At 48.5% G+C, this 23,473-nt stretch overlaps 1 protein-coding gene across 5 annotated transcripts in view; it reads left to right on the forward strand.

Moving 5' to 3' along the window:
- NSD1 (nuclear receptor binding SET domain protein 1) overlaps positions 1 to 23,473 on the forward strand; it is a 131,312-nt gene that overhangs the window by 6,651 nt on the left and 101,188 nt on the right. For 4 of the 5 annotated variants that reach the window (XM_044280792.1, XM_044280789.1, XM_044280791.1 and 1 more), the window contains exons 4-5: positions 7,159 to 7,328; positions 20,518 to 22,537. In XM_044280792.1, coding sequence (XP_044136727.1) covers positions 7,159 to 7,328; positions 20,518 to 22,537 — 2,190 coding nt within the window. The remainder of the gene's footprint in view (positions 1 to 7,158; positions 7,329 to 20,517; positions 22,538 to 23,473) is intronic. The other variant, XM_044280793.1, reaches the window with a different exon arrangement.

Genomic DNA, 23,473 nt, shown 5'->3' on the forward strand with positions numbered 1-23,473 from the left:
TTTCTTCAAAACCTTTACGAACTTCCAGCAGCTGTATATTGTGCCACTTCCCTCTATGGTTGGGTTAATTCGTATTGGCAGGGTGACTGGTTGTTTTGTTAGTATTCCCATCATTCCCATTCCAATGCAAGGTGCTGGCCCTCTTGACAAAATTGGCATCATACACCTATTGTCACAGCTCTTACGGACAAGGCCCTCCCAGCTATTGTCTGGTTAACTTATTTTCTTTCTGTTCATATTATTTTAGCTTTCCATTGGGCTGTACATCAGGAAGAGTTCTTGATATATGCCTGTAACGGGTGGCTGTAATATATGCCACTGTGTGGGTGGGCATACAGAGGAATTTGTCTGGTATAGGTTATTTATATTGTCCTATTCTCATTTATCCTTTTGGTACCCGCTGGGGAATAGGGTCATACATATGTGATCAGTACATTTGCTAAATGTAGTTCACAAACGGGATGTGAACTGAGCCCAGTTACTACCCGATTGCTCAAAAACCTCAGACCCATATTTTATTCACAATAGATCATAGAATCTGATGTTGGAAGTGAGACATTTTACCATTTCATTAAATTTAGACCGTGATGGCACCAGCACATCTCAAAGTTTGGACAACCATTATGTAGCATACCCTCTTCTTTTAACAGTTTAAACATCTGAGAAGTGAGGAGACCAATTGCTGGAGTTTTGGGAGAGGATTGTTGTCCCATTCTTGTCTGATGCTCAGCAGTCTTGGCTCTGGCTTGCTAGATATACATTTATTACATTTCTTTGTGGGAATGCAATAATTTTTTTATTTATTTCTATTTTCTCGTACTTTTTTCCATTGGGGGACACAGACCATGGGTATAGCTTGAGGTATTAGTAGGAGGGACACTATGCAAATGAAAGAACTCCTCCTTCTCGGCTATACCCCCCGGCTCCAGCAGGAGAAACTCAGTCTTTGCTTAGTGTCCGGTGAAGGAGGTTGACACGCTACACTATTTCTACTCCGGTTTGTTATTTTCTTTCTAGATGGGGACACAGGTCAGCATGGCGCTTTCCTGTTCCCCCATGGAGTGCCCGCCGCCATCTTTGGGACGTTGCCTGGCTGCCTCCTTTTCCCCCCAGAAGAAAAGTGGAACCGGGCTCGACCTGTTGGCTCTGGTATCCCACCAGCCCTTGGGTCACCTATGCTGCCCTCCACCCAGAGCACTGCACCCCTGGAGTCAGACCTCTGAACAGAGGGAGAAGACTGCAGGAGCAGATAAGTATGGCTGACATGCTCCTCTCCCTGCCCGATATCTATGGGAAGTCTGGGTGAACTACAGAGTGAAGGACTGGAGGCACTATACCAGGGGACTGCTCTCATTAAGGGAGTTGGGATATCTCTGATAAGGTCCCTGGACAGAATATTCCCCTCTGGGAGCGTTTTAGCTGCAGGCTCTGCAAGCTCCAGGCTAGATAAGCGGCTTGGCGCCCCTACCTTACATCTTGGGCAGGCGCTCGCCAGCTACGGATCCCCCTCTTCATTAGGTGTCCCCCCGAGCATTTTCCCGCAAATTTAACCCCTGCATTGCCGCACTCGGCACCAGGGGGACTTTTTGCCTAAAACAGCCGCTTCTGCCTTACACCTGGGCAGGCGCAGGGTTATTAGCAAGGTCGGACCCCCCTCTTTATTAGGCTCCTTAACCCCCGCTATGCCGCGTTCGGCTCCGGGAGACATTTTTTCGTAAAGCGCGCACTCTTTTCACGCCTTGATGACGCGTCATGGGAGTGGAGCCTCTGCGCTCTGCTCTGCCGACTCCTCCTTCCTACTGGAAGCTCTCACAGCGTGCCTGCACGTTCTATGAGGATTTTTCATGTTGCTGCTGGCTGGGAGGGACGATTAACCCTTGCACAGCTGGTAGGAAACTTTCTCTTTGTCTGTAAGATATGTTTTTTTTTCTCTTGTCACTTGTATATGTGTCTTCTGCTCTGCACCTGGACAGAATTTCTCTTCACTCCCTTCTCTGACCCATGTCCCTGCACGGCCTGTGGTACCCGCCTGGGCATCCACCACGTCTAGGGCGGCCACTGATTTGGCCTTATTCGCCATGACAGTCATGTCCATGAAACATATGGCAGATTCCAACCCTGTGGCGCCATCCACTCCTATCCACAGAGGACGCTTGGCAGTTAAGTGGCAGCGTAAGCGGCAGCATCCCCCCTTGGATGACTCCGTCTCCCCTTACCCCCCCCCCCCTCCTCCCTCGCATGCGGGTGCATTCAGACGTCTTTCCCCCCCCCGTCCCTCAGGGGAGCGTAAGTCTGAAGGGAGGTCATTGAGCGGGACCTCCCGCCTAAGCTCTCCGCTATGTGGCTGACTTAGTGGCGGCTGTCCGTGATATCTTTAATCTCTAAAGGAATTCTCCTCACTGGTTAGCAGTTTGCCCCTTTTTTCCAACCAAAAAGCCGGAGACTGACGGGTTTCCCCATATCCAGGACCCTCCCTGCCTTGGACGGCTCCTCTCTGCAGGATGCCGTGGACAGGCGCCTGGATTATTTGTCCAACTAGCTGACAGACATGTCCCTGCGGCTTGCCTTTGCCCCGGCTTGGGTTGCCAGAGCGCTCTCGGTGTGGTTACAGCACCACCACCAAGACCTGCCGGAATAAGATGCATCCGCTGACACACTGGCCTTGGTTCTCCAAATGTCCTAGGCTAAGATGGATTCCCTGGTGGCCAGGTTAACCAAAAACACGGCCCTCCCTGTTTTTAGACGGTGCCTCTCTGAGGACGCAGTGGACAGGCGCCTGGATTCTCTCTCCAGATCCATTTTCTCACGGGCGGGCACGTCCCTGCGACCTGCCTTTGCCTTGGCACAGGTTGCCAGAGCCTTCTCGGTGTGATCGCTGACGCCTTAACCAAGACCTGGCAGAACAAGAGACATCTGCGGACATGTTGGATTTGATTTTCCAAATGTCCCAGGCTTCCAAGTTCCTTGCGAGGCTTCCAGGGACAATGGTTCTTCTGTGCCCGCATTCTAGCCCTCTCGTTCATCAACGCAGAAGGGTCTGGCAGAAAGGTGGGGCGCTGACACTGATTCTAAGCGCTCCCTTGCTAACCTCCCCCTTGAGCGTTCCAGCCCTCCTGGCAACCGAGGGTACAGGCGGTCTGCCCTGCTGCTCCTAAGCAGGCTTCCGCAGGATAGGACGCCTCCACCCCTTGTGGTGGGGGGGTCCGTCTGCTCTCCACTCTTCAAGTTTGGAGGGCCCATGTTCAGGAGGCTTGGACTCTAGATATGTTAACTTCTAGTTAGAGTTCGCGTCCAGACCGCCGGAACGTTTTTCTCTTCCCCCGTTCCGAGGGATCCGGGCAGAGTCTTGGACCTCTTGATGGTCCCTTCTAGGCCAGGGTGTTATTACCCCAATTCCTTCAGAGGAACAGGGCACAGGTTTCTACTCGATCCTGCACGTATTCCCAAAATGGGAGGGGTCGGAGCGGCCGATCCTAGACTTGGAGCTGCTCAGCGAGTTTCTGTGAGTATGGAGGTTCCGAATGGGTCCCGCCGCTCCTTTGTTCCTGCTCTTCTGCCAGGGTAGCTCCTCCCATCCGTGGTACATAGGGGACGTCTAGCTGCATGTCCCTATTGCGTAATCTCGCCATTGGTGGCCGTCACTACCAGCTTGTCGCCCTGCCTTTTGGGTTAGCGACCACCCCTCGGGTCTTTACCAAGTTCCTTACACCGTCCCCGGCGCTTCTGCACATGGTTTTTTTTTTTTTTGTTTTTTTTTTTTCTTTTCTGCCCTACCTGAACGACATCCGATCCTAGGGGTGTCTTCCAGACTCCCCTCCCGGATCCAGGGGGGCGGTGTCGCACTTGCTGCGCTCCCCGTATCTCAACAGCCGGGAATGCACACGGATCCTGAGTCTAATGGTGGCCTCCTTCAAGGCCGTGCCATATGCCCAATTTCACACCCGTTCGCGCAACAAGAGATCCTTCCCTCGGGGACATGACCTCTCGGGGTTCGGGCGCTTGCGTCCGCCCGTCTCGGCGTGTTCGGGCGTCTCTTCCTTGGTGACTGTCTCTTCCGAATCTGACGTCGGGGAGGTCTTTTCTCCCAGTCTCTTGGATGATGATCACCACCGAGGCCAGTCTCCTGGCCGGGCCGGCCGTCCGGTGCGGATTCAGTGAGACGATGCCACGGTGTTGTGCTTTTTCTGTGGCCGACATCAAATACCAAGGTGGGACCCGCAGCCGGGCGGTGATGCAGGAGGTGAGGTGGATCCTGCAGTGGGCAGGGTCTCACGTTCCGCTGTTGGCGGCGGTGTACATCCCAGGAGTCGACAACTGGACAGCGGACTTCCTAAGCCGCAACAGGGTGGATCCGGGCGAGTGGTCTCTGCATCCAGCCGTATTCGTAGACGTCTATCACCGGTGGGGCCGTCCGAACGTGGACTTGATGGCGTCCAGGCTCAACAACAGGGTTCCGGTGTTCCTGGCTCGTTCTCGGGTCCTGTAGGAGCACCAGGTAGACGCGCTGGTGTCTCCGTGGTACGCACAGCAGAGTGGCGCAACGGAATCGCGCTGGGCCCCATATCCCAGAGGTTGATGGATCAAAACCACAGACTTCTGAAGTTCTGCGCAAGATCGAGGCGGAAGATCTGTACCCAACTGTTTTCATCGCCCTGGATTAGCCTCGTCGCGCATGATTCTCGGGTGTCGCCCGGATTCTGGCAGACGCCCCATGGCCTCTTCCCGACAGAGTAGATCTCCTGTCTCAAGGACCGCTCTTCCACCGGAATTTACGGTCACTTCGTTTAAGGGCGTGGCTGTTGAAACCTCCATCCTCAAAAGGAGGGGGTTCTCGGATTCTGTAGTTAGAACCTGATCAGGGCAAGGAAGCCGGCTTCGTCCTGGATTTACGACCGTACCTGGAAGACCTTCCTGCTTTTTTGTGAGAACTCGGGGTTCCCTCCCCTTCATTTTTTTTCCAATCCGGTGATTCTTTCTTTCCTTCATTCTGGCCTGGAGCTGTCCCTGAATTCCCTGAAGGGCCAAGTTTCTCTCGCTCTCCTGGGTCCTATGAAGACCTTCCTGCAGGGGATGGTACGTTCGGCTCCTCCGTATATCCCCCCTTTGCCTCCGTGGGATCTCAATTTGGTCCTCCGCGCTCTTCAGTCAGCTCCCTTCGAGCCTTTGAGGGAGGTCTCCCTGACTAATTTTGGTCTTTGGTCTTCCTTGTGGCCATAACTTCCATTAGGTGAGTTTCGGAGCTGGCCGCCCTTTCCTACCAGGAGCCTTTTCTGGGTTTTCATCAGTATGAAGTGGTACTCCGTCCTGTTCCATCCTTTTTGCCCAAGGTGGTATCCCCCTTCCACCTTAATGAGGATCTTGGTCTGCCCTCCTTTTGCCCTTCTCCGGCAAACCCCAAGGAGCGCGCTTTACATTCCCTGGATGTGGTCCGGGCCCTGAAGGTGTATCTGAGGCTACTGCCTCCTTTCGCCGTTCGGACTCCCTCTCTGTGATTCCAGAGGGGCCTTGTAAGGGCCTGGCGGCCTCTAAGGTCTCTGTGACAGGATGGATCTGCTCGTCTATCGCCGCGGCTTATCGCGCTCGTGGCAAGGTTTCCCCGTCGCGGATTACTGCTCTCTCCACTAGTGCGGTGGGAGCTTCCTGGGCAAGGTGCAATCGTGATTCTGCGTCTGTTGTGTAAGGCGGCTACCTGGTCGTCCTTACATATCTTTTCTAAGTTTTACCAGTTACATTTGCTGTCTTGGGCCGCAAGGTTTTGCAGGCTGTGGTTCCTGTTTGACGGTTGGACGTTTTCTCCTGGCGGTGTTGATGTTTTTTCCCACCCCATGGACTGCTTTAGGACGTCCCATGGTCTGCGTCCCCCAATGGAAAAAAGTATGAGAAAAGGAGATTTTTTGTGAAACTCGCCTGTAAAATCTTTTTCTTGTCTTTTCCATTGGGGGACACAGCTCCCACCCATTCTGCCTGTTACAGGAGGGGTTCTGTTCTGTTTGTGATTAGGCCTCTTGGCCTTGGTTTGATGGTTTCCTTTATTGGATTCTTTCTCCTTCTGCTTTTGCAACGCCTGCGTTTCTCCTGCTGGAGCCGGGGGGTATAGCCTGAGGAGGAGGAGGAGCTCTTTCATTTGCATAGTGTCCCTCCTACTAATACCTCAAGCTATACCCATGGTCTGAGTCCCCCAATGGAAAAGACGAGAAAAGGTTTTTACAGGCGAGTTTCACAAAAAATCTTGACTCGCTGACTCAAATCAGCTCATTAGCATGTGGCATCTTTGTGTGTATATTATGAGGTAACCATCTGTCACACCAGTGAGTGAATACATCTAAGGTGCTTTTTAGTAGTTAATGATTGTATTTAATTAGTTAGATTATAATCAAATATCCACATGACAGGTTCCCTTGAAGCTTATGTACATGTCTGTCTGTCTCCATTCACTTCCATAGGAGTTATGGAAACGCTCACTTTCCGTGGGTTGTAATCGTCCATTAACATTTTTCTCATGCATCTCATGACTATATATTTTTTGATTCCGTATCCAGTCAGATGCAGACCCATTCATTTAAATGTGCTATCCGTATGCCTACATTTCCATCCCGCAAAAATAGAATGTTCTATAGGCATTTTGACAATGGGACCCTCATAAATTGCGGCATGCACACTGCTGCTATCTGTATTTTGCGGATCAGGGATTTGCAGACTGTAAAATTTTATATATATCCGCTATGTGCATGATGCTGATATTGATTTCTCATGGTTCTGGCCGTGTAACCTTTTGATGCAATCAGTAGTGCATGTAGCATTTTTCTGTCCAGTATAGTAACACCTCTGGTGTGTCAAATGATGCATTAGGCACCAAAACTATTCCCGTACAGAAAACACTTCTGGCAGCAGCATTTCACCCAGGATATTCAGGAGTTCCTCACACACAAGACTATTCTTGGCCTGACCCTCCATTCTCGGCAGTTTTAGTTGACAATACACTAATACCTATGGGGTCCTGTAGTTTGGGTAATACGTGCACTTCCTGCAGCACATTTTCTCTTTTCCTCTTTGACGTAATATGCATCATAGGCTATGATGCAGATGTGAAGATATTTACCGTTTTCATATAATGTTCTCTAAGAAACTTACTTTAACCCGCCTTTGAATATTTTACAGAAGAGTGCACGAAGAAGCCTCCTCAGCAGTATTATGTGGAAACATTGGGAGATCTGTCTGAGAAGGTTTGGGTCAGCGCTAAAGCAGTTGTTCCATTTAAAGGGGTTTATCAGTTTGAAAGATTGCCAGACCCTCCGCATCCACATAAACTAAGGGAAGGCTCACACAAGGTAAGTCTTTCTAAATCTAATCAGATTCCCTGCTAATTGACATCATATTATAATTATTTTATGTTGTAGCTCAGGTACATTTAAAAGCATAACCTTTCTGAAAGTGCAGTAGCTCTATAAAAAAAAATATCATGGTCCACCCCCTTAGATGAATGCTACAAAAAAAAACCAAAGTGTAATACCAAGCGATCAAAATGTCTTATGTACCCCAAAATGGTACCAATTAAACCATCGTCTCATCCCGCAAAAAAAGAGGTCCTACCTAAGACAATTGCCCCCCCCCCCCCAAAAAAAAATCTCAGAAAATGGTAACACAAAAACAAGATTTTTATTCTGTTCAAAAAGGCTTTTACTGTGTAAAACATTAAAAAATAAATAAAAAATTATACACATTTGGTATCGCTGCATCCGTAACTACCTGCTCTATAAAATATGAGATTGCCCCTCATGTGAATGCTGTAAAAAAAATAAACAAAAAAAACACTATGGTCACATTTCCTCACAAAAAGTGTAATACCAAGTGATCAAAAAGTCTTATGTACCCCAAAGTAGTACCAATGAAAACGTCATCTCATCCCGCAAAAAAATGAGCCCCCACATAAGACAATCACATTAAAAAAAAAAAAAAAAAAAAAAACAATGGCACCCGTAACAATCCATCAAAATCTGCGCTGCAAAAGCCATATGGCGCACCTTCTAGTCTGAATCCTGCCATGAGCCCCCACAGCAGTTTACCACCATATATGGGGTGTTGACGTATTCAGGAGAAAATGGGTAACAAGTTATGGGGTGCTTTTTCTCCTGTTACCCTTTGTGAAAATGAAAAATTTGGGGCTAAAGCAACATTTTATTGGAAGAAATAAAACTTTTTTCCGTGCATGGCATTGGGGGACACTGCACCATGGGTATATGCCCAACTGCAACTATTAGGCTGACACTAGAAACAAAAAAAGTGTTGGCTCCACCCAGGTGGGCTATACCACTCTGCTAGAGCCGAGAGAGATCAGTCTAGTTCTAGTGTCCGTAGGAGGCAGACATGACCTGCTATATTTTTTCGCAGGTCATCCTGCTCATTTTTTATTTTTATTTTTTTATTTTCTCCTTTTTCTCTGCAGGTTTCGGCCTGCTGCAGGGGTTGCTCCATCGTGTTCCACTTTAGTTGCCCCCCTGCGGGCGCGTTCTCGGATACCTGGCAACCACCCAGTCCCCACTTGAAACTGCTTCCGCAGTGGAATTTCGGTAGACCCACGGCTCCCGTGTTGAGTCTGCCGAGGGGGTGGTCATTGCTGTGCCTGAAGACATCGGAAGGTAAGTAGGGATCCGGATCCATTACGGGGACCCTGTAGTTCCCCACCCCCCTCCTCTCCTCTTATGCTTTGGTGGCCCTTTCTCTCCATCTCCCCCACCTCCAGGGGGTCATTTTGGGGTCAGGGTGTCTGCAAGGAGGCCCATGTCTTCTGGGTCCGGCACTGGGGGCACAATTAAGAAGTTTCCTCACCTCTGGGGGTCTTTTTGGGTGCTTCCGGGCACCCCTCTGCGCTGTGTCCCTCCCGCTCCGCGGCTGCTTCCAGACGCCACCGCGATCGCGGGCGTCAGTTTCCGGCCGCACAATCTAATTTAGGCTGGGAGGGTTCCCGGGCTCTCTCGTTCACCCTCCCATCCGTGGGTGGAGCCCTGGGAGGCGCTTGGCTTTTCCTCCAACCCTGTCTCTGTGCGGGTCTTTGCAGGGGGCGTTCCTTTCTGCCGGCTCCATCCTTCTCCTGCAGTGCCTGCACCCGGTCGCCATCTTGCTGCTCTGCTACTGTGATCGGCTTTCTCTGTCGGCGACACAGCACCATTGGTTCTGGTAGGCAGCCTTTTTGGCTGACTCTTTTTCTTTGTAGGCTCCTTCCTAGCCCTCATGTCGTCTTCTGGTCAGGACCCCACTCCCCCTGCTGTGATTTCTACCCATTATGCTTTGTTCCCTGTGTAATAGGAAGTTCCCATGCGGTCAGTCTAACTCCCTATGCGCACAGTGCCTCAACCCCAGGCCGCCCCTGCGGGCCCCTCCGTGTCGGTCCTACCGGAATGTGCTGCTACCCTGTCCCAAGCCATAGGGAACCTTGCCAGCCTCTCCCAATCCCTGGCGCAGTGTCTGGACCGTCTGCCTGCCCAGATTGTGGGTGCTTCTAGCAGGGACTCCCCAGCTGGGGACGTCCGTTCTCGCTCTGGCACGCGATCCCGCAAGCGACCTCATACGGTCTTGGCCAGGTCCCATTCTTCCTCAGATCATTCCCCGGATATCCCCCGGAGACGGGCAAAATTTCTTCTTCAGCCTCTTCCGCCGCTCCTTGGGACTCCTCTGCTTCTGATTGTGAATCAGAGCGGTGCTCGGCGATGTCTGCGGCCATACAGGATCTCATTAAAGCCGTCCAGGACGCGCTCCATGTGCAGGACGATCCTTCTTCCTCCTCCCAGGAGTCGGTGTCCTTCCGCCGTTCTGGACGGTCCACTGTGGTTTTCCCGAATAACGAGAATCTTGCTGCACTTCTGGCTAAGGAGTGGCGTTGCCCTGATCGGCGCCTTCACCTTACCAAGGCCTCGGATGTCCCTTTTATCCTTTTTCTGAGGAATCCGTCAACCTCTGGACGGTTCCTCCTCAGGTAGACCCTCGGGTGGCTCGCAACTATCCTTCCCCTGGCTGACGCGGATTCCTTGTCGGATCCTGCTGACAAACGGGTCGACTCCTTGGCCAAGTCCGTGTTTGTGGCAGCAGGTGCTGCAATCCGTCCTGTGTTTGCCGCTTCCTGGGTGGCCAAGGCCTTTGCTTATCCGAGCCTTACCTCCAGACTCTGTCCAGGGGGAACTGGCAGTACTTGCCTCTCAAATCTGCCAGGCATCCAAGTTTCTTTGCGATGCCTCCATGTAATCAGCTCGCCACTGCGGTCGCTAACTCTGTGGCCATTCGCCGCACCATCTGGCTTCGTTCAGTCTTGGCTGATTCCGCCTCCAGGAAGGCTCTAATTTCCCTTCCTCGGTGGGAAACTTTTTGGGAAGCGTTTGGAGGAGCTCATCTCTGAGGCCACTGACGGTAAGAGTTCTCTTCTTCCCCAGAACCAGCCTCGCCGCCGCCGCTTTCCTGGGTCGTCCTCTCGGGCGCAGTCCTTTCGGGCCGATCAGACAAGAAGTCCACCAGGCCTTCTTTTAAGGCCAAGCCCTCCTGGCATGCCAAGCCCAAACCTGCTTACCCCCAGTCCACTAAGCCACCTTCCGCATGACTCTACCCAGGTCAAGGTGGTTAAGATAGGCCTGCTCGCCTTTCAGAATATCTGGCACGCAAGTGTGGAGGACGCTTGGGTTCTGGAGGGGGTTTCCTCCGGATACAAGATCAAATTTTCCGGTCTTCCGTCGGGACTGTTCTTCCTGACGTCGCCTCCCAGGTCCCCCGCTAGGTCACATTGGTGCCTTACCTGGACGACCTTCTGATCCGGGCGCCGTCATTGGAGGACAACTTGTCCAGTCTACGCATTACCCTCTCAGCTCTTGCCCAATTCGGGTGGCTCATCAACCACTTCAAGTGCTCTCTCGTCCCATGCCGGAGGATGCCTTTTCTGGGCATGATCTTCGACACTCGCCTTGTGCGGGTGTTCCTTCTCCCAAAGAAGATTGCCTCTCTTCAGGCGTGGGTGACTCGTCTCCGCGATCCGTCCCCTCTAACCATCAGGATGTGTATGCGCGTCCTGGGCAGGATGATGGCCATTCCCAATTCCACTTCCGGGACCTTCAGTTGTTCATCCTATCCATATTGGTCTGTTCAGGAGTTCTCGAACTCGGGGCAATTTTCCTGGCACTATCTCACTGGACTCCCTGTCTCCGCGGTCTCCCGATCCGGGTTCAGACAGACAATTCCACCGCTGTAGCCTATCTTAACCACCAAGGGGGCACCAGGAGTGTGGTGGCCCTTCAGGAAGCCTCCCGCATCCTGCGGTGGGCGGAGAAACACGTTCCGGTACTCTCCGCCGTACACATTCCCGGGGTCGACAATTGGGCGGCAGACTTCCTCAGTTGTCAGCTCGTCGACCCGGGCAAATGGTCTCTCCACCCAGAAGTGTTCCTCCAACTCTGTCACCGTTGGGGAACTCCGGACGTGGATCTCTTTGCGTCGCGCCTCAACCGCAGGCTCTCGTGCTATGTGGCACGGTCCAGGGACCCTCAAGCTCTCGCAGTCGACGCCCTAGTTCTGCCTTGGTCTCAGTTCGGCCTTCTGTATCTTTTTCTCCCCATTCCTCTCCTTCCCCGAGTGCTCAAGCGTCTCAAGGCAGCCCGTGTTCCGGCGATCCTGGTGGCTCCGGATTTGCCCTGCAGGGCGTGGTACGCAGACGTTCCGTGGCGACTTCCTCTGTGCCACCATCTCCTTTCCCAGGGCCCTCTGTTCCACCCAAATTTACCTCAGCTTCGTTTGACGGCGTGGCTGTTGAGACCTCGGTCCTGAAGTCCCGTGGTCTCTCGGACTCGGTCATCCAGACAATGCTTCACGCTCGCATGCCCCAGTCGGCCTGTATTTACTATCTGACCTGGAGAGCGTATTTTGCCTGGTGCGAATCCGGGCGTTTTCGCCCTCTGTTTCTCCGTCCCTAACATTCTGGCCTTCCTTCAGGCCGGTTTTGAAAGGGTCTTCGCCTGGCTTCTCTCAGGGGGCAGATTTCAGCCCTCTCGGTCCTCTTCCAGCATCCTGTGGCCTTGCGGGTCCAGGTTAGGACTTTTCTCCAGGGTGTTGCTCGCCGAGCCCCTCCCTTTCGGTTTCCGGTGGAGCCATGGAACCTGAATCTCGTCCTCGACGCCCTCCGGTCATCGCCCTTCGAGCCCTTGGCAGAGATCTGTTGTTTGTCTCGTTTAAGGTGGATTTCCTCGTGGTAGTCACCTCCATCCGCCGGGTTTCCGAACTTGCGGGGCTTTCTTGCCGTTCGCCTTTCCTGGTGTTCCATCAGGACAAGGTGGTTTTGCACCCTGTTCCCTCCTTTCTCCCGAAGGTGGTCTCCTCGTTTCATATGAATGAGGAAATCGTCCTTCTTTCTGCCCTAATCCTTCTCACCCTAGGGAGAAATCCCTCCATTACCTGGATGTGGTTCGGGCTCTTCGCCTGTATCTTCGAATCACCGAGCCCTTCCGTCTTTCGGACTCTTTTTGTGGTCCCGGCGGGCCCTCGTAAGAGTTTGCCTGCCTCCAAGGCCACCATTTCTCGTTGGGTTCGGTCGGCCGTCAAGGAGGCCTATGTCACAAAGGGCCGGGCTCCCACTTCCAGGTTGACCGCACATTCGATTAGGGCGGTTGGGGCTTCCTGGGCGGTGCATCATCAGGCATAGGCTTCCCAGGTCTGCTGGGCTGCCACCTGGGCATCAGTTCACACTTTTTCTAAGGTCTACCATATCCATTCCTTCTGCTGATGCCAGTCTGGGGCGCAAGGTTCTGCAAGCAGCTGTGCTTTAGATAGGTAGTATGGCGCTTTTTTTTCTTCCCTGCCTCGGGGACTGCTTTTGGACGTCCCATTGTGCTGTGTCCCCCCAACGCCAACCGTAAAATCCTTTTCTCGTAGTAGGCATTGGGGGACACAGATCCCACCCTTCTTGAGTTTCTTCTTGTTTGAGGTCCCGGCGTTTGCCTAAGTGGTTGTCGGGTTTCCCCAGTTGAAGACTTGTTGGCTTTCAGTTTTTCTTTTTTGGTTCAGGTGTGACGTTCCTACTGCTTTTGTACCGACTGATCTCTCTCTGCTCTGGCAGAGGGGTATAGCCCACCTGGGTGGAGCCAACACTTTTTTTTGTTTCTAGTGGCAGCTGGGCATATACCCCTGGTGCTGTGTCCCCCAATGCCTACTCCGAGAAAAGGATTTTACGGCGAGTACAAAAAAATCACATTTTTTTCTTTTTCATAGTCAAGTATTTCCAAATTCTGTAAAACGCTTAGGAGGTCAAAGTGCTCAGTACCTCTCCTAATATATTCTTTAAGGGGTGTAGTTTCCAAAATGGGTTCACTTTTTGAGGGTTTCCACTGTAGGGGTATGTCAGGGTCTCTAATACAAAATGGTGCCTAAAAATCTGTCTCCAAAATCCATATTGCGCTCCTTTCCTTCTGACCACTGGCACGTGCCCATAGAAAAGTTTACTACCGCCACATATGGAGTATTTCTGTAAACTGCAGAATCAGAGTAATGCATATTGAGGTTGATTTTGCTGTTAACCCTTGCTGTGTTGCACGAAAAAATTGATTAACATAAAGGAAAATAGAGGTAGAACACCTCAAGGGTTAACAAAGTTTGTAACCTTAGTTTTGAATAATTTGAGGGGTGTAGTTTCTAAAATGGGGTCATTAATGGGTGGTTTCCATTACATAAGCCCCGCAAAATCACTTTATAAATGGTGCTTTAAAAAATTGTTTTGTAAATTTGGGATTATTTTATAAATAAAGGTGAAATATATTGACTCAAATTTACCACTGTCATGAAGTGCAATGTGCCACGAGAAAACAGTCTCTCTAAATGGCCTGGACAAGTAAAAGCTTTGCCACATAAAGTGAGGCATGTCATATTTGCAAAAATCGGCCTGGGATTTAAGATGAAAAGTTTCTTGGTAGTGAAAGGGTTAAAGCAACAAAATAGACAAGCCAGGAAGATTGATTACCAAACTCCCGCTGTAATGTCTAGGATAAGCCAATTATATGCCAGTCATTAGCGACTGTGGTGTCTGTCTACAGACGTTGACATTGAGGGGGCTCCCCTGTCAGCTCATTGGTCTCGAGTTTCTGCAGCAGCACTAGACCTTAAAGCCCCCCCATACACATTACCGTATTTTTCGCCCTATAAGACGCACCGGCCCATAAGACGCACCTAGCTTTTTAAGGAGGAAAAAATAAAATAAAAATTTTAACCAAAAGGTGTGCCTAATGGTGTTATGTGGGATCTGGGGATGGCACTGTTATGGGGGGTCGGTGGATGGCATTGTTATGGGGGTCTGTGGATGGCACGTTTATGGGGATCTATGGATGGCACTGTTATGGGGGGCACTGTGGATGGCACGGTTATGGGGGGCACTGTGGATGGCACGGTTATGGGGGGCACTGTGGATGGCACTGTTGGGCACTGTGGATGGCACTGTTGGGCACTGTGAATGGCACTGTTGGGCACTGTGGATGGCACTGTTGTTGGGCACTGTTGGGCACTGTGGATGGCACTGTTGTTGGGCACTGTGGATGGCACTGTTGTTGGGCACTGTGGATGGCACTGTTGTTGGGCACTGTGGATGGCACTGTTGGGCACTGTGGATGGCACTGTTGTTGGGCACTGTGGATGGCACTGTTGTTGGGCACTGTGGATGGCACTGTTGTTGGGCACTGTGGATGGCACTGTTGTTGGGCACTGTGGATGGCACTGTTGGGCACTGTGGATGGCACTGTTGGGCACTGTGGATGGCACTGTTGGGCACTGTGGATGGCACTGTTGGGCACTGTGGATGGCACTGTTGTTGGGCACTGTGGATGGCACTGTTGTTGGGCACTGTGGATGGCACTGTTATGGGGGGGCACTGTGGATGGCACTGTTATGGGGGGGCACTGTGGATGGCACTGTTATGGGGGGGCACTGTGGATGGCACTGTTATGGGGGGGCACTGTGGATGGCACTGTTATGAGGGATCTGTGGATGACACATAAATAGCATTTTACGCTATGTGTCATCCACAGACCCCCATAACAGTGCCATCCACAAATCCCCATAACAGTGCTATCCATAGAATGACCCCCAATAGGGAGGAGGGGCCGGCATCTAGCTCTGTAATTACAGCGGGCCCGGTGCAGTCACTGTATTCTGCTACACCGGGCCCGCTCACTGTAGGAATCCTAACAGCAGACAATGCTGTATGCTGATTAAGGTACCGTAACAGTAGTCTTTTATGCAGCCTGTACTTACGATACTAACTTTCCGGCAGGCAGGAGGCTGAGCTGGCGGGCGGGCGCTGAAAACGTAACTCACTATGTCACGCGCCGGCTCTCCCTTCTTCATTCATAAAGTGGGCGCCACCGGCGCGTGACATAGTGAGTTACGTTTTCAGCGCCCGCCCGCCAGCTCAGCCTCCTGCCTGCTGGCTGCCGGAAAGTTAGTATCGTAAGTACAGGCTGCATAAAAGACTACTGTTAGCATTGCCTGCAGTTAGGATTCCTACAGTGAGCGGGCCCGGTGTAGCAGAATACAGTGACTGTATCGGGCCCGCTGTAGTTACAGAGCTGGATGCCGACCCCTCCTCCCTCATCCATGCATCCATGCCTACTAATACACCCGCCACCGCGCTGCGCAGCATGCGGTCGGCGGTATACAAACTGAAGTATTCGCCACATAAGACGCACTGCCCCCCCCCCCCCCCAATTTTGCTGCTTTCAGTAGGTACAGTGCACAACACAACACGACTGTACTCCGCTGTAGTAAGGAGGTTTCATGTGCAGAGCAGTTCCTGAACGCAGGTACCCAGTTACTTGAATGGGGGCAGCACTGCTGTTACAGAAATGTGTACATACAGTGTACAGAAATGTGATGTTTTGGAATCGGACAAACTCCCGAAGGCAGCGAATTGGGGTGCCAAGAGTTGTACCTCTCCAATCAAACTCCTCAAACACCTTTAATAACCCCCTATTACAACCTGCAAAAAACAAGCCCCAATTTTTGTATTGACAAAAAAATAAAAATAAATTGGGAATCTATATTTTAGTACAAATATATTTATCATGACTATCTATCTATCTATCCTCTTAGTGACCACTAATACGCCTTTTTACTGACATAAACATGGGGGGGTTTAGCTAAACAGCTGGCTTCAATCAATCATTACATGTACTTCTCAAGTGTTGCATTAAAAACTATAACTTGTCCTGCGAAAAAATAAGACCTCACAAGTACATTGATGAAAAAACAAAAAAGTTATAGCTCCTGGAATGCAATTTTTAAAAAATGTGCGTGGTCACAAAGGATATAGATGGAGAGATACATTTTTGGAAAAATTTTATTCCGTTTTTATTGGGACAACACTGAAGATCTGACACTTTGATACAATGTAAAGTAGTCCGTGTACAGCCCATATAATAGTGTAAATTTGGTGTGCCCTCAAAGTAACTCGACACACATCCATTAATGTCTAAACCGCTGGCAACAAAAGTGAGTACACCCCCTAAGGGAAAATGGCCAAATTGTGCCCAATTAGTCGTTTTTCCTCCCTGATGTCATGTGACTCGTTAGTGTTACAATGTCTCAGGTGTGAATGGGGAGCAGGTGTGTTAAATTTGGTGTTATCGCTCTCATACTGGTCACTGGATGTTCAACATGGCACCTTATGGCAAAGAACTCTCTGAAGATCTGATTAAAAGAATTGTTGCTCTACATAAAGATAGCCTAGGCTATAAGAAGATTGCCAACACCCTGAAAGTGAGCTATATCACGGTGGCCAAGACCATACAGTGGTTTAACAAGACAGGTTCCACTGATAACAGGCCTCGCCATAGTCGTCCAAGGAAGTTGAGTGCACATGCTCAGCGGCATATATAGATGTTGTCTTTTCAAAATAGACGTAAGAGTGCTGTGAGGTTAAAGGTGGGGGGTGGTCAGCCTGTCAGTGCTCAGACCATACGCTGCACGCTACACCAAATTGGTCTGCATGGCTGATGATGCACCAGAAAGATCGCAAACAGTTTGAAGACAAGCAGACTAAGGACATGGATTAATGGAACCATGTCCTGTGGTCTGTTGACACCAAGATAAACTTATTTGGTTCAGCTGGTGTCAAGCGTGTGTGGTGGCAACTAGGCGAGTGTGTCTTGCCTACAGTCAAGCATGGTGGTGGAAGTATCATGGTTTGGGGCTGCATGAGTGCTGCTGTCTGTGGGGAGCTACAGTTTACTGAGGGAACCATGAATACCAACATGTACTATGACATACTAAAGCAGAGCATGATCCCCCTCCCTTCGGAAACTAGGCCGCAGGGCAGTATTCCAACATGAGAACGACCTGAAACACACCTCCAAGACTACCACTGTTTTGCTAAAGAAACTGAGGATAAAGGTGGTGGACTGGCCAAGCATGTCTCCAGACCTAAACCCTATTGAGCATCTATGGAATATCCTTAAACAGAAGCCCATTGATGTAGTTATGGAATGGAAGAGGATTCCAGTGGTAACCTGTGAACTCCATGCCAAAGAGTGTTAATGCAGTACTGGAAAATAATGGTGGCCACGCATAATATTGACACTTTGGGCACAATTTTGCCCATTTTCCCTTAGGGGTGTACTCTCTTTTGTTGCTAGCGTTTTAGACCTTAACCGCCTCCGGACCGCCTAACGCAGGATCGCGGTCCGGAGGCGGCAGCTCTGCGCACAGTCACGCATATATGCGTCACCTCGCGAGACACGAGATTTCCTGTGAATGCGTGCACACAGGATCGGAAGGTAAGCGAGTGGATCTCCAGCCTGCCAGCGGCGATCGTTCGCTGGCAGGCTGGAGATGCGATTTTATATTTATTTTTATTTTTTTAACCCTGGTCCTCTGGTGGTCCCTTTTTGCTTGGATCGACCACCAGAGGACACAGGCAGCTCAGTAATAAGTAGCACCAAACACCACTACACTACACCCCCCCCCCCCCCCTGTCACTTATTAACCCCTGATCACCCCATATAGACTCCCTGATCACCCCCCTGTCATTGATCACCCCCCTGTAAGGCTCCATTCAGACGTCCATATGTGTTTTGCGGATCCGATCCATGTATCCGTGGATCCGTAAAAATCGTATGGATGTCTGAATGGAGCCTTACAGGGGGGTAATTAATGACAGGGGGGGTGATCAGGGAGTCTATATGGGTGATCACACCCCCCCCCCCCCCCCCCCCCCCCCCCCCCCTCGTCATTGATTACCCCCCCCCCTGTAAGGCTTTTTTTTTTTTTTTTTAATTTCTTACAAAGTCTCATATTCCACTAACTTGTGTCAAAAAATAAAATCTCACATGAACTCACCACTCCCCTCACGGAATCCAAATGCGTAATTTTTTTTTAGACATTTATGTTCCAGACTTCTTCTCACGCTTTAGGGCCCCTAAAATGCCAGGGCAGTATAAATACCCCACATGTGACCCCATTTCGGAAAGAAGACACCCCAAGGTATTCGCTGAGGGGCATATTGAGTCCATGAAAGATTTAAATTTTTGTCCCAAGTAAGCGGAAAGGGAGACTTTGTGGAAAAATACAAAAAAAATAAAAAATCTATTTCCGCTAACTTGTAACAAAAAAAACCAATTTCTATGAACTCTCCATGCCCCTCATTGAATACCTTGGGGTGTCTTCTTTCCAAAATGGGGTCACATGTGGGGTATTTATACTGCCCTGGCATTTTAGGGGCCCGAAAGCGTAAGAAGAAGTCTGGGATCCAAATGTCTAAAAATGCCCTCAGAAAAAGAATTTGGGCCCCTTTGCCCACCTAGGCTGCAAAAAAGTGTCACACGTGTGGTATCCGCGTACTCAGGAGAAGTTGGGCAATGTGTTATGGGCTGTCATTTTACATATACCCATGCTGGGTGAGATAAATATATTGGTCAAATGCCAACTTTGTATAAAAAAATGGGAAAAGTTGTCTTTTGCCGAGATATTTCTCTCACCCAGCATGGGTATATGGAAAGACACCCCAAAACACATTGCCCAACTTCTCCTGAGTATGGCGATACCAAATGTGTGACACTTTTTTTTTTTTTTGCAGCCTAGGTGGGCAAAGGGGCCCAACATTCCAAAGAGCACCTTTAGGATTTCACAGGCCATTTTTTACAGATTTTGATTTCAAACTACTTTGCACGCATTTGGGCCCCTAAAATGCCAGGGTAGTATAACTACCCCACAAGTGACCCCATTTTGGAAAGAAGACACCCCAAGGTATTTCATGATGGGCATAGTGAGTTAATGGAAGTTTTTATTTTTTTGTCACAAGTTAGTGGAATATGAGACTTTGTAAGGAAAAAAAAAAAAAATCATAATTTTCCGCTAACGTGACAAAAAATAAAAAGTTCTATGAACTCACTATACCCATCAGCGAATACTTTAGGGTGTCTACTTTCCAAAATGGGGTCATTTGTGGGGGTTTTCTACTCTGGGCATTGTAGAACCTCAGGAAACATGACAGTTGCTCAGAAAGTCAGAGCTGCTTCAAAAAGCGGAAATTCACATTTTTGTACCATAGTTTGTAAACGCTATAACTTTTACCCAAACATTTTTTTTTTTTTTTATCAAAGACATGTAGAACAATAAATTTAGCGAAAAGTTTTTTATATATGGATGTCGTTTTTTTTTTTTGTTTTTTTTTTTTGTGAAAAATTTCATAACGTTTCGATTAATAACAAAAAAAGTTAAATGTCAACAGCAATGAAATTCCACCAAATGAAAGCTCTATGAGTGAGAAGAAAAGGAGGTAAAATTCATTTGGGTGGTAAGTTGCATGACCGAGCAATAAACGGTGAAAGTAGTGTAGTGCAGAATTGTAAAAAGTGGCCTGGTCATTAAGGGTGTTTCAGCTAGGGGGGTTGAAGTGGTTAATGGCTGTGTGAGTTATTTTGAGGGCACACCAAATTTACACTGCTATACTAGCTGTACACTGACTGCGTTACATTGTATTAAGTATTGTCCATATATATATATACAGTGGATATAAAGTCTACAAAGTCTGTTAAAATGTCAGGTTTCTATGATGTTAAAAAAATGAGACAAAGATAAATCTTTTCAGAACTTTTTCCACCTTTTTAATGTGACCTATATAATAACACAATTGAAAAACAAACTGAAATCTTTTGTTTTCTTCCTCTACCTAAAAAATATATAATAATGTGGTTGCATAAGTGTGCACACCCTTAAACTAATACTTATGTTGAAGCTCCTTTTGATTTTATTACAGCACTCAGTCTTTTTGGGTATAAGTCTATCAGCATGGCACATTTTGACTTGGCAAGATTTGCCCACTCTTCTTTGCAAAAACACTCCAAATCTGTCAGATTGCGAGGGCATCTCCTGTGCACAGCCTTGTGTGGTGCCGTACACTGTAGTGTATTATTTTGCATGGAAGATCTTGTGATTCATTCTGGTGGGGAATGTGAAGTTTTCTCCTATAGCAAATTTACTGATAAATGTGGCTCTATCTTTCTTTTTTAGATTCCATCAAAACTTCTTTCATTATGGCAGTCAAGTATTGCTCATGCAGTAGACTGCCTTTCCAAGACTGGCTATGGAGAGTTTATGCATCTGGGAAGTCATGGCGACGAGCAAGTGGAGTCTGTTGGAAAGGAGTTCAATGGCACAATTAACAGCGGACTGAATGGTTTTGTGAAGTCCTCTCTGCATACCCCTCTCCCATCCCCTTGTGCTAAAAGAAACACTCTTCAAAAGAATGAAGGCATAAACTGTAAGCCTATAAATAAGACTGCTGACAAGAGCAAACAGTTGCATGCAGACTCTGTTAACGCTTTAAAACCGGTGTCTCCTGATTATTTGTGTAGCATAATCGATGATGCAAAGTTTACAGTGACTCCTTCTCAGAAGGATGTTAATGCCGGGCAAGGGTTTAAAGACACCTGTAGCCTTAATCGGAGCGTTGGGTTCAGTGCAACTAGTTGTAACTTGATTTCCAGCATTTCCTCCAAGATGTTGGAGAAGAGTGTCTGTCGTGTGGAGCAAAATACTTGTTTGGCAGAAACAGATTTTACTAAACATCAAATAGGAACCTTGAGTCCCCCTTCTTCTAAGCGGTGTGATTCAGAAGATGAATTGTCTACAGGAATGACTAATAAGAAACGTGTGAGGGATGCCTCCAGCCCTTTAAACTCAATCAAGAAGCCTGCCACATCTAGAGACACACAATCCCCTAGTAAAGAGCAGCATGCAGTGACCAGTAAAGCGGACAGTCCAGGTATCCATAGTAATAAGTGTACTACACTAGTATCTTCAGCAGTGCTGGGTAGCAGTTTTACCAGTAAAGGTACCCATTCCATGAAGGATGATGAGGATATTTCTCTAAAAGTTGAAAACAAATCGGATTTAGATTTGGAAAGCTTATCATATCCCAAACATGACAATGTCAAGGTAGGCTCTAAAACCATCTCTACGCCTGTTTCCCCTTTACCTAGTAAGAATGGGAATGTGCCTGCAGCTTGCTTTGAGCCACATAGAAGACCTAGTGGTCCTTTACAGGTGGGGGATGTGAAGCATTTATTGTCTGGACTAAAAGAGCCAACCAACAGGGCAGGCAAAGAACACAATTGTGAAAGTCCAGACTCCAAACTATCTCTGCAGGATAAAAAACCTATGGAGCCAAGTTATCAATTCAGCACCCTGTTGATGATGATCAAAGACTTGCATGATACCAAAGCAAAGGAGAGGCAAATTATGACTGGACAGAATGCAGGTTCCTTACATAGCAGTCAAGACCTTTCTTCTGAGTCAGTGGTATGCAAGCATTCGGTGACTGATGTGAATTCTGAACATAAGGCTAATGAAGGTGCCAGTTCTGTCATAAATGATTCTTCTGCAGTACACTGTAACGCACCATCACTGTCCACAGGTAGTGGGGAAGAGTCTGCAAACCTTAATTCTAAATTACCTTGCTCAAACAAAAGATTTATAAAACCATGCATTTTACAGAAAAGAAGAGCCCGAGCAGCAGACAACCTAAGTCCTTGTAAAGTAATGAACTCTCCGTGTGAAGACACATTGTTTTCAGATCTTAGACAGAACTCGGTGGCTGGAAGTGCACCTGGTGGGGCAGAGCTGGATTCTTCCTTCCATTGCAAGCCATCTCCCAAAAAAGACACACTAAAAAAAGAAAATGTAGGCACTTTTGCACAGACAGCTATAGAAACCCCTGATGCAAGTATAGCACAGCCTCACCAAAGTCTGACAAGTGAAACGCTTGTTCGTTGCAAGGAGCTGGTTGAACCAGAGTCCAAACTGAGTAATGAGTGCCTAGGATTGGACGAGTCTGAGGAGTCCAACTGTGTTGCACCAAAAAAGCGCTGGCAAAGGTTTAAGCAAGTGTGCCTAAACAGCAGCTCTTGTAGTCCTACTACTGATCAGTGTGTCAAAGATGAGGAGGCATCTCAGGAGCAGGATCCTTATACCACACTTTCAGAGGCTGGGCTTTCTGATGCTGTTACAAAAGCAGAGCCACCAAAGCAAGGTAACTGACACAAAGTTCTTGCGTATTGGGCCATAGGGTTGTCACTATGCTGAAATTGATTTGATTTTGATACCATAAAGTATTACGGTATTCGATACCACGCCCATAATAGAACAATCCTATACAATTTCTTTTTTAATTTTTAATTTTTTTTTGGGGTGGGGGTGACAAAAAATGGTGCATTGCACGGTTTTAAAATCCTTTATTTTAATTTTATTTTTTATCCCCCCCCCCCCCCCCCCAACCTGGCATTCACCACATAGGATATTTTAATAGTTTGGACTTTTCGGATTTGGTGATATCTAATGTTGTTTTATATATTTAATATGTAAAATTGAGAAAGGGAGTGATTTTAAACTTGTGTGTGTATATTATATTTTATTTAATCGAGATATCATTAAAGGGACACTGACAGGCCCAATAAGCATATTTAGCTATATATATGACTGCACAGGTCTTCTAATGTGTAATAAAAACATATAAGTATACCCCCTGTCCACCTTTATAAATACAGTAAACTGATGTTTTATAACCTGATAGAATAGTCTTCTTTCTGCCCAAGGGGCGGCGTTTCAGTTCAGTTGCGCCCAGCCAGCCTCGCCACAATCGCCGTTTTGAAGCACCGCCCAGCTCATCGATATTCACTTCGCTGGGCGGCTTCTGCTTTCCCAGACGTTGCGAGATCCCGCGCATGCCCAGTAGAAAGCTATGGGATTGCGGAACGTCGGGGACAGCAGAACCCGCCCCGCAAAGTGAATATTGATGAGCTGGGCGGCGCTTCATAACGGCAGTTGGGGCAAGGCTGGCTGGGCGCAAGTTAACTGAAACACCGCCCCTTGGGCAGAAAGAAGAAGACTATTCTATCAGGTTATAAAACATCAGTTTACTGTATTTATAAAGGTGGACAGGGGGTATACTTATATGTTTTTATTACAC

This window comes from Bufo gargarizans, chromosome 2 (genome assembly GCF_014858855.1).
Source record: "Bufo gargarizans isolate SCDJY-AF-19 chromosome 2, ASM1485885v1, whole genome shotgun sequence".
Lineage (NCBI taxonomy): Eukaryota > Metazoa > Chordata > Amphibia > Anura > Bufonidae > Bufo > Bufo gargarizans.